Source organism: Lolium rigidum, chromosome 6, assembly GCF_022539505.1.
Source record: "Lolium rigidum isolate FL_2022 chromosome 6, APGP_CSIRO_Lrig_0.1, whole genome shotgun sequence".
NCBI classification, from domain to species: domain Eukaryota; kingdom Viridiplantae; phylum Streptophyta; class Magnoliopsida; order Poales; family Poaceae; genus Lolium; species Lolium rigidum.
This window is the reverse complement of record NC_061513.1, coordinates 207,484,506-207,494,694: the sequence shown is the minus strand read 5'-3', so window position 1 is coordinate 207,494,694 and position 10,189 is coordinate 207,484,506. Positions and strand designations below refer to the sequence as shown.

The following is a 10,189-nucleotide window of genomic DNA, read 5'->3' as shown; positions in this document are numbered from 1 at the left end:
GCAAGTCTTCTGTTGAGTTGCTTGAAAATCTTCACAAGACAAAGTCAACTGATCAATAGATGAGGTAGCAAGTCATAAATTTCGATCAGATGTTCTACTTTCCATGGGGCAGTTCAATTGTAAACCATTAGTGACAATAACCGTATAATGGAGCAGTCTCTTCACATTGCTATTTTGCCTTCTTGTTTGAATAAAGCTGCATACTTACCGCAAGAAAATAATTACTGAATCATTGTGTAGAGATGCTCATAAAACCATTGCAAACAGCAATACCTTTTAACATTACAAAGTTTGATGGGGCATAATATGTGGCAATGTAAGAGATAAAGGCTATAAAATGCAGTTAACAAGTGTCTGCAAATGACTATATATGTGTAATCCTTTATTACATCAATCTAGTACCACCCTCGTTCAGAAACATAGAGCGCCTGTGTAGAAAACAGAAGAAAATTAGTTTTACTAACGACACCACATTAAGGATTCAGTATAAAGCATGTATGTCAAATCAAATCTAAGTTGTGGAGAGCAGATCTTGACTAAATAAACTTCAGAATACTAGATTATTTATGTGCTTGCACTGCTAGACAGATCAAACTTCAGAAGAATAGATAATTGCTTGCGTTGTCTGATGAAACAGACTTTGAAGTCAGAAAAGGTGGAACTTACTCGCATTCTGCCTTGTACGGTTGCAGCATGTCGAGGAGTGATTCTTGATGCCGCAATATTTTGCTTGTGTCAGCCAGTAACCACTAAATCTAAATCAAATCGTCCTGAAAAAATAGAAAAGCAGCAACGGTGTAACTTGCACTATTTTCCCATCTAAATATTTATTAGCAAGAAAAAAGCAAGAGTGAACACAATGAATGCGTATATATTCATTCAATTTGGAGAAGTAGTTACCCAAACCAATAGGTTGCAGGCGAACTCATATTACAAGGTTCTTGCACTCCAATCTCGAAAAGAACTTCATACCTCCGTTTCCAGATTGCAGCCCAATGCCACGTTGGTTTCGGCAGCTACCTAACAGATCTCACATCCGCCGGAAAACAAAAACAGGAAAATCACAGATCAGATATGGGAAGAGAAGGGGGCTGGCGGCAGTTGCTTACCTCAGGACTCCTCGGAATCGCGCGCCGCCAGTGGGCTCGCATGCTGGGGAGTTAGTGCCTTCAGGTGAATGGACGATGGCGAGGGGATCCCTGGGAGATTTCGTTGGCGAAGAGCACCGGGACGAGATCCGGCGGCAGCAGCCTTCACAAATCTGCTAGAGTGCTAGGGCTGGTAGATTTCCCTTTATTTTCTTTCGGGGCGACTCGATATCTTTTTTCGGTCCAGCGGGTGCGGCGGAATTGAGGAGGGTGGGAGGTTAAGATAATGGAGTGGGCAGGGGCGGATAGAAGCGGAACTTAATGGATACGTGCTGGAGTAGAGACGACGTGCATAACGTCTTTGAAAACGTCTCTATGTACCGCGCCAACTTACACGTAGAGACGAAGTTAAAAGCGTCAAAGAATGAACGTCTTTACATGCTGTTTTTCTTGTAGTGAAACGGAAAACAGATTGGCAAGCAACTAGACACGTCCCTTGCTGTGCGCGCATCTCGGTCCCGCAGCGCATCTGCCTTTGTACTGCCGCGCGCGTACCGGCGCACAGCAGCACTACAGTGCACAGCGCAGGAGTAGGCCAGCCACGTGTGGGTGTGGCACCCTGACGTCCACAGATCCACCGTCTCCGGTCTCCGGCGCCATCTCATCTCATCGCATCTCTGTTCTTTTCCCCAGACACAGCCAGCCGGTGGATCTAGAAGGATCCAAGTGTCGCCACACGAAGCAGTACGTACACGCAGGCACCTGGTTACCATAGCTGACGAGCGACCGACGAAGAGAGTTCACCTGTAGTACAGTACAGGACGCGGAAGTGCGTGTCACCACTTATCTATCTATTCTATCTATATATCCAAGACAAAAGTTTAACCATGCCTTGACGCACGCAAAAAGGTCCCCTGCCAGCAGAAGCCCCGCAGAAAGCAGCTAGCGAAACTGACCAACTCCTCCTCTCCTCGTGATTAAGTAAGCACACCGAGGAAGAGGAGGGAGGAGCCAGCAACGACGCACCGGCGCCGCGCCTTGTTTTTCTTTGCGCGGCGCCCTCCAAATTAAGTACCCCCCTCCACTACACTGGTACACACTCAGCTTCACTCTCGCACGCTCCCACTCCCATCCCCATCACCCATCACCAACCTCTGCTCCCTCCCACATGGCTCCCCACCTCCCGGCCCTCCTCCCACTCATCCTCCTCCTCCTCTCCTCGCTGCTCCCCAATGCGGCGCGCGCCGGCGACCCAACCATCGTCCTCAAGGACGGCACCACATGCACGCTCTGCGCCTCCTGCGACAACCCCTGCAACCCCTCCTACTACCCTTCGCCGCCTCCTCCGGTGGTCACCCCCGCAGCGCAGTGCCCGCCTCCCCCGTCCTATCCGTCCGGCGGCGGCGGCGGTGGTGGAGGCGCCCCATTCTACGCATCCCCGCCACCTCACTACAGCGGCGGTGGAGGAGGCGGAGGTGGAGGCTACTTCTACCCTCCGCCCACCACTGGCGGCTCTCCCGGAGGAGGAGGCGGCGGCGGAGGCGGTGTCTACCCGACACCGCCACCACCCAACCCATTCCTGCCCTACTTCCCCTTCTACTACTACAGCCCCCCGCCGGGGTACGTCGCCAAAAGCTCCGCACCGGCCATCTCGACGTCAGGGCCCGCGCTCCTGCTTCTCGCGCTCTCCGGCCTCCTACTCTGGTGAGCCTCGGAATGTGAGGTAGATCTGCCGACATGATGCGCTGTTTTTCACACTACCAAGACAGTTACTGAGTGTGAGTCAGCTCATGGGTTCATCTGTAATTTTCATTATTATTTTTTATATTTTTTTGCTTCTCCCTCTTCGTCTCTCTCTTTCTGTGATTTATGTGCCGCTATAAATATCAGTAGCAAAAGTGTAAAACAAGGCCAAGTAAGAAGAACCAGTACTTATATTATATAGATGGATCTAATAATCTCGATTCAAACGTTCATGCCAAACAAACTTGTTCATGCATCTTCTCCGACTCGAGACGTTGGTCAAAAGGTACTATGCAGCGTAGAGCATATGCATACATGTCCTCTCTGATCTGAATGTCTCTTGCTGACTGCTAGCCTGTGAGCTGCTTGATTCTTCTGGAAATTTTTCATTCAACCCTGCATGCTTGCATCAGGCACCGATCTCTCTGCAGATTGTACACCGGAACCAGTGTACGACTATATTTTTTATATACTCCACCGAGGCACTGACCACTGGAGTAAGTACTACTACACCTGAGTAGATGGCCAGTGGCAACTCGAATAAAAATCACGCGCGCCTGATCACGTATTTTATGTTTATTAGCATTTCCTTGCTGCTGTATAGTAGATCTGTGTGGTTGTCACCCTGCCGACTAGTAAAACACTACAAGTGGAAGACACACAATCTAGGTTGTCAGAGCTTCCAAAGCCTGCCCAACTTGCTTCCACACAAGCAAGACAGATTTCTTCTTGCGTCTGCAATACAGTAAAAGTTACTTATACAGTATATCTTGCGCCGTTGCGCGTGGGAAGGCGTAAATGTAGATGAAAAACTATGCGCGCAGAACAATTGTTTCTTTTTCCTGCGCTTTTACATCCAACACTTTTGGCGTGTATCAAATAGACAAACCGAAAAGGTATGTATACTATGTTTTTTCTTTGGAGCCGAATCAGCGGATGGCCCTTTTTTTTCTCTGAAGTTGTTGTCGGGCACTAGGCAGTATTATAAGATGTGGGGCTAGTAAATAGTTATCATATCATATTTTTAAGAATTATACATAAGAAACAATCTCAACTTGTGGGTGTTTTTTTTAACAGTACCGGGGTCTTAGAAGACCCCAGGGGAGATTATATTCGAACACGTGGTAGGTACAAGTTTACAAAGAGGCCCCTTACAACACTTGCCTTAAAGAACCTATTATTTGAAGATAAGGCCTTTTTTTTGCAGAAAACACCCTGTAAGAAGACGGGAAAATGCAATCAAGGATATCGGGCTCTCCACCACTAGAACGCCAGCGACCTCCAGGCTTTGCAGCCAAGATCAGAGAGGAGTTTGCTCGCGAGCTCTTCTCTGGCGAGTGGATCCAGCCGCCAGCAACACCAAGGACACCGGGGACGCAGCACTTAGTTTCATGGGTGTGGCAAGCTCCAGCGACGGATCCAAGGGCCTCCGCTGCGGAGGTTGAGATCAGGCCGCTAGTATGACCGAAGATCGTGGCGACGATGACGGTCATCGCATGTTGTGCGCAAGAACTCCCAGGGCACCTCCTCTGCATCGTCGCCAAACCAACCGTCGCATGCTCCCATCCCTCGCCACCAGGGCCTGCCGAGAGGAGCATCGAAGTTGGTTGGCCTCCATTGAAGAAGAGGCAGATACGCTTATTGAAGGGGGGCCTCATAGCTGCGGAGAGGTTCACCATCTCCCACCTTAGGAGCGCAGGGAAGGACCTCATCTGCGATTGCCTGGCGCCACGTCGAAATGCCAGGGAAGAAGTTGACCCCCGGCTGTCTCCAGATTTTGTCGAGCTAGCCACCGGTTTCCTCTTCCCCTCGCCTCCATGGCCGACCAGAGGAGGAAACCAGTGCATCAGAGCACGAAGAATCAAGAAGCAGCATGAGTGGATCTTAGAGATCCCTGAGGTGGGGGAGCTCGCCGTCTTCGGCCGCTGGAGCTCGACGAGGAAGAACCACCAACCCAGGATGCACTAGATCTGATCCCATAGATCTCGTGCCCTACTCCAAACTACCGGCAGACCGCCGAAAAACCTAAAACTAAGCCTACCTACTACTCCGGCGCCTCCCCTTTGCCATCTCCGGCCGGCAGCACCGCCAGAGAGGGCTCAGGGTCGGCCCGGTCTCACATGGCGGACTCTCAACTAGGTGGGAGAGGGGAGAGAGGAGAGCCCCACCCTCTTAACTTGTGGGTGTGACGGGAGCCAAGAAAAGTCATTCCCTACTCATTTACTTGTGGAAAGTACCTCTCTCTCTTTTTCCGTGTGATGGGAGCCAGCGGAAACAGAGAGAGGTACTTCCCACAAGTAAATGAGTAGAAAACAACTAGCTAAATAACTAGCTCCTTCGGTTCGAAAAAGGGTGGATTCGACCTCCTAAAGTTCAACTCCCCTACCCTGCTTGAAAATCTATTTCAAACGAGGTTGCTAGCCCCCTCCCATCTATTTCAAAATTTTCACCAAGGTGGCTACGATGAACTCAGTGACTGAAAATGTGGTTCGTCCGTCTTAGTCGGCCTTTATGCAAGGGAATACCATCGGTGATGGGGTGGTCATCCTTCATGAAACGGTTCACGAACTACATCGTAAAAATCTGAACGGGGGGATTTTAAAAATTGAGTTCGAAAAAGGCCTATGATAAGGTCAAGTAGTCTTTCCTGATGAGTGGCGCGCTTTAATCCATAGCTTTGTTTTGGGAGGGAGCACTGTCAAGGACGGAAAAAAAATTGAGGTCGGGCAAAATTTTAAACGTAAAAAAATAACGCAAAGAATAAATTGTCTCAACACATTAATAATTTATATGATGGTAAGCATAGTTACTCGGTACTATGGTAATAGCAACATATTCAGGTATAAGTATAACCTACAAAAGTACCGATAATGAAGCTTTAATGTTGTCTAGAAATTCCGGGTAATGGTAAAGCTTTACCTTCCTTTTGAAAATATTTTTTTAATTTCACGAAGATCAAGACTTTTGAATATTCCCCCGCTCGATGTAGCACACTATTAAATCATTAAGCCAACTATCGAAAATCTTGTTGCGCAACTCTTTCTTGATAATGAAACGCATTAGTAGTTTGTTCATGTCACCGAGCTCACAATTCACAAATTTAAACTTCAGCAAATTGACAAAAACTTCTACTATTGTACCTGCCCCCTTAGGCGCCGTGATTTACAGGAGGGGCGCGCGGCTGGGCTGCCTGGCCGGGAGGGGGGAGTCAGAGGGATCTCGTCGGGAGGAAGCAGCCAGGGCACGAGCAGCCGCCAGGGCAAACGATCAAAGATGAGTCCCGGTCTCCGGGGCAAAACTCACATGTGGCGTGACTCATCTGGAAGACGAAAAGATGAAACTGACTCACGATCGCTTTTTTTTTGGACCTGGAATCACGATCATTGGTCCTTCTTACGAGCGAACGAATCACACGACACACACGGTTCATTTTCGTCCACAAACTCATCTTTTTCTTTTGTTTTCCCTTCAAAACGGTACAAAACTGATAGTATATCCACATATGCATATATATATATATATATATATATATATATATATATATATATATATATATATATATATATAAAATCGATTTTTTTACCAAAAATCAAGGTAGGGCAAGTGTCATAGCTTGCCCAAAGGGGAGCTCCGCCCCTGGGCAGCAGTGTTGCCATTAAGATCAATGATGACGTTGGCAAGTACTTTCAGACCAAATGGGGGCTCAAGCAAGGCAATCCGTTATCACCTATGTAATTCAATATAGTGGTTGATATGCTTGCCATCCTGATTGAACGCGCGAAGTATGATGACAAATTGTAGGTGTGATTCCACATCTGGTTGATGGTGGATTATCCATTCTTAAGTATGCTGATGATACAATTCTTTTTATAGAAAATGACATCGAAAAAGCAAGAAATCTGAAGTTAATTATTTCAGCGTTTGAGAAATTATCGGATCTAAAGATAAACTTTCCATAAGAGTGAGTTGTTTTATTTTGGCAAGGCTAATGCAAATGCTGACATGTACGCTAAGTTGTTTGGCTACGGGCAAGGCCAATTTCCTATTATGTATTTGGGTATCCTGATTCATTATTGAAGACTTACGAATGCCGAATGGAAAATGGTGGAGGAACGACTACAAATTAGATTAAGTAGCTGGAAAGAAAAGTTGGTATCAATGGGAGGAAAATTGGTCCTCATTAATTCAATACTAAGTAATATGGTACTGCATATGATATCTTTCTTCCAACTGCCAAAATGAGTATTGAAAAGATTGGATTATTTCTGATCAAGATTCTTTTGGTAAGGGAATAATGAGAAAAGAAAATATCGACTGGCTAAACGGTTGTAACTTTTTGCGTAGATACATTTTCATATATTAAACACTTTTCATGAGTTCGATGCAAAATTTATAGCCATTTTACTAAAAATACAAAAAAAATGCAAAAAGGTCGAAATTCATGTTTGTTATTTTTCATAATAAATAGATCACCTAACCTACCTACATCTAAAAGGATTTTTTATTTTGAAGTTTCTATTATTTTCTTTTATATTTTACAAAGCTAAAAAAGCGATCCAAAGGGTTGTGGAGCCCAAAAAAAACCCAGAAAGTCTTTAGTCCCGGTTGGTGTATCCAACCGGGACTAAAAATAGACCTTTAGTCCCAGTTGAGAACAGCAACCGAGAATAAATGGGCTAGTACCGGCCGCAGCCCGTCCTAACCTCTTTAGTCCTGGTTGGTATTTCCAATTGAGACTAAAGGCCCCGTTTGACCCGAGACTAAAGTTGGTTGTGCCCATGCGGCCTTCTAGCCGTTGAAACCGGGACTAATGCTCACATTAGTCCTGGGTCCAAACAAGGCCGATACCAAAGTTCACGAAAGACCTTTTTTTCTACTAGTGATGGGAACCAGTGAAAATAGACAGAGGTACTTTTCACATATAAATGAGTAGAAACAACTAGCTAAATAACTAGATCATACGGTTCAAAAAAGGGTGGATCAACCTCCTAAAGTTTAACTCTCCTATCCTACTCGAAAATCCGTTTCAAACGAGGTTGCTAGCCCCTCCCCTCTTTTTTCTCAATAATAAAAAGTAGTAGTCTTCCACGATGGTGGGGTCTCAGTGGAGGGGAACTTTGCTGTTTATCCTACTGCATAGGCAAGATCTCACCCCTTGACGAATCTAGGGGCTCCGCTTAGTGTGAGGCAATGGTCCCCACTGTCAAAATCTTTACTCCCGAGAGCTACACGGAGCTCTTTTTTTTTAAATGGCATTTGAAAATTTTAAAAACTGGAAAACAATTCTAGAGCAGATAATTATGAAATCTACTAGTGTGCAGAAAACCAATTTGAAATTCGTTTTATTTTTGGCTGAGAAAAAATGACAATTTTTTGATTTGGGCGGGATGAATGGTGCACATTTTCAAAACTTGAAAGTTTGTCAGATTTGTCATTTTTATGTAGCCTAATATACAACTAATTTTGAGTTGATATTTTACATGCTGGCAGAGTTCAACATTATCTACACCATGAAGCTCGGGTTCCATATGTGGTTTCCAGAAATATACAAACCTATACAAATAAACAACTCAAGGTAAGTTCAAAATCCATGCCTTTGATTTCTTACAAAAGCCAAAGTTAAGACCTATGTGCATGTAAAGATAACTCAGGCACAAAATCGCATCATCAAGCTACAAAAGTTAGCCTCTCTATCTAAATATTTTGCCGTTACTTATTTGGAAAATACTTTTGTCTTACACGCATAGGTATGGGTGTTTCTGTGACCGTCTAGTTATTTCTCGAGATTCATGCTCACCATGGTAGAGAGAAAGATTTCTTTCTCTCTTCTCTTTTTATCTAAATCTTAAAACACAAAGAATGATGACATAAACATTCACACTATAAGTTCATAGATGGTAAACCTAGAGGGGGTGAATAGGTTTCTACAAATTTTAATTATTTCTTTGCAATATTAGGCTTTGCGGAATATAAAGGTGAGCCTAATTCAACTAGGTGAGGAACTCTAGATGATAATACAAGTATCTCAAGCACGAAGGCTCTCACATGATATATATCACAAGTAAAGAGTTCGGTTAGGGATAACTGAAAGCACACAGAGACGAAGATGTATTCCCATGTTCCCTTCCTTTGCAAGAAGGTATGTCACGTTTGGAGAGGTGGGGATCCTACGAAGGATTTTACAACGCCCCGAAGGCTCACCTTCTTCTCCGAGCCTATCCCACGAAGGAATAGCTCTTTCACTTGTGGTAGACTTTGAGGCAGCCTCCAAACCTTCAAAATCTTGTCAGGAGCAAATCCATATCCCGGATGCTTCCGAACGCTTTTGCCCAGCTAGGGTTTCCAAGAAACCCTAGAGAGAAGGTATCTCGAAGAATACAAGGGGGGATAAGATTTGGCTCTGTGGAAATATAGATCAAGACCTCCTCTAGCTTTTCCCCGGAGGGATTTGAGTTTGGGTGGAGGAGGAGGGAGATCTGAGGCTTTTGGTGTTTCCAACAATGGAGTATGAGAGAGAGCTCAAGAACAAAGTGTAATGTAGTGCCTAAGTGTTTTGAGCTAGGTGAAGGGGTATATATAGCTTCACTTGAAATCCAACCGTTGGGAACTTGTCCAGCTCAGCAGTAAGTCGAGGAGACCGGTCTGCCGGGCCAGGCGTCGGACTGGCCTGTGCATGAGCCGGTGCCGCCGGGCCAGGCGTCGGGCCAGCCGACAGAAACCGGATGAGGGACCGGGCGGGCACCGGGCGTCCTTGCCAAGCACCCTGGAATGTGCCCGGTGGGCACCGGTGCCAGGGTCGGTGGGCGCCGAGCCAGCCGGCGTCACGGTCGGTGCCACCGGACCAGGTGTCGGCCTGAAGAGAGAAAAAGTGTCCCCTTTTCTGATCGATGTGGTGGCTTTTCCTTCACCTTCTTGTTTTGTTGATGCACCAGTATTCCTGTTAGACTAGACCTGAGAATAATCTTGTAGGCATGTATTAGTCCGATTATTCTAGCTACGGTGTCATTGTTACCAAAATAATGGATAAGGGTAAAATACATTTACAATCTCCACCTTTTTGGTATACGGTGACAAACCGAGCTAGAGTCACATATAAATATTATGATAAGCTCAAAACCTTGATTACTTATAAGATATTAAGACAACTCCCCCATAATGTATGCACTTGGAGAATTTGCGTTTGAATGCAAAGTGTACCATTTGTAAAATATGAGAAGCTCCCCCAATATCTTTAGGAAGCAAGCATGGTATAGACAAGTATATAATAAGATATAAGCATTAAGCATAATCATCCAACATAGAGATTAAGCATCCAATAGTTTGTCCACACATGAATTATTAAAAGTAGCAAATAGTTC

General features: G+C 45.3%; 1 protein-coding gene and 1 long non-coding RNA gene across 4 annotated transcripts; one reads left to right on the top strand and one right to left on the bottom strand.

The window, feature by feature from the left end:
- Nucleotides 1-257: 257 nt before the first annotated feature.
- LOC124668595 lies at nt 258-1,323 on the bottom strand. 3 transcript variants are annotated; one of them, XR_006991758.1, is made up of 3 exons: nt 973-1,323; nt 667-770; nt 258-428 (listed from the first exon to the last, which is right to left on the bottom strand). It is a non-coding gene; the product is annotated as an uncharacterized LOC124668595 (long non-coding RNA). The 3 variants fall into 3 exon arrangements; XR_006991759.1 differs by lacking the exon at nt 973-1,323 and adding an exon at nt 901-919; XR_006991757.1 differs by lacking the exon at nt 973-1,323 and having other exon boundaries at nt 667-834.
- A 933-nt stretch (nt 1,324-2,256) lies between these two features.
- LOC124663701 (translation initiation factor IF-2-like) lies at nt 2,257-2,796 on the top strand. Its single transcript, XM_047201376.1, has one exon. The coding sequence runs from the start codon at nt 2,257-2,259 to the stop codon at nt 2,794-2,796; it is 540 nt and encodes a 179-aa protein (XP_047057332.1).
- The last annotated feature ends 7,393 nt before the right edge of the window (nt 2,797-10,189 follow it).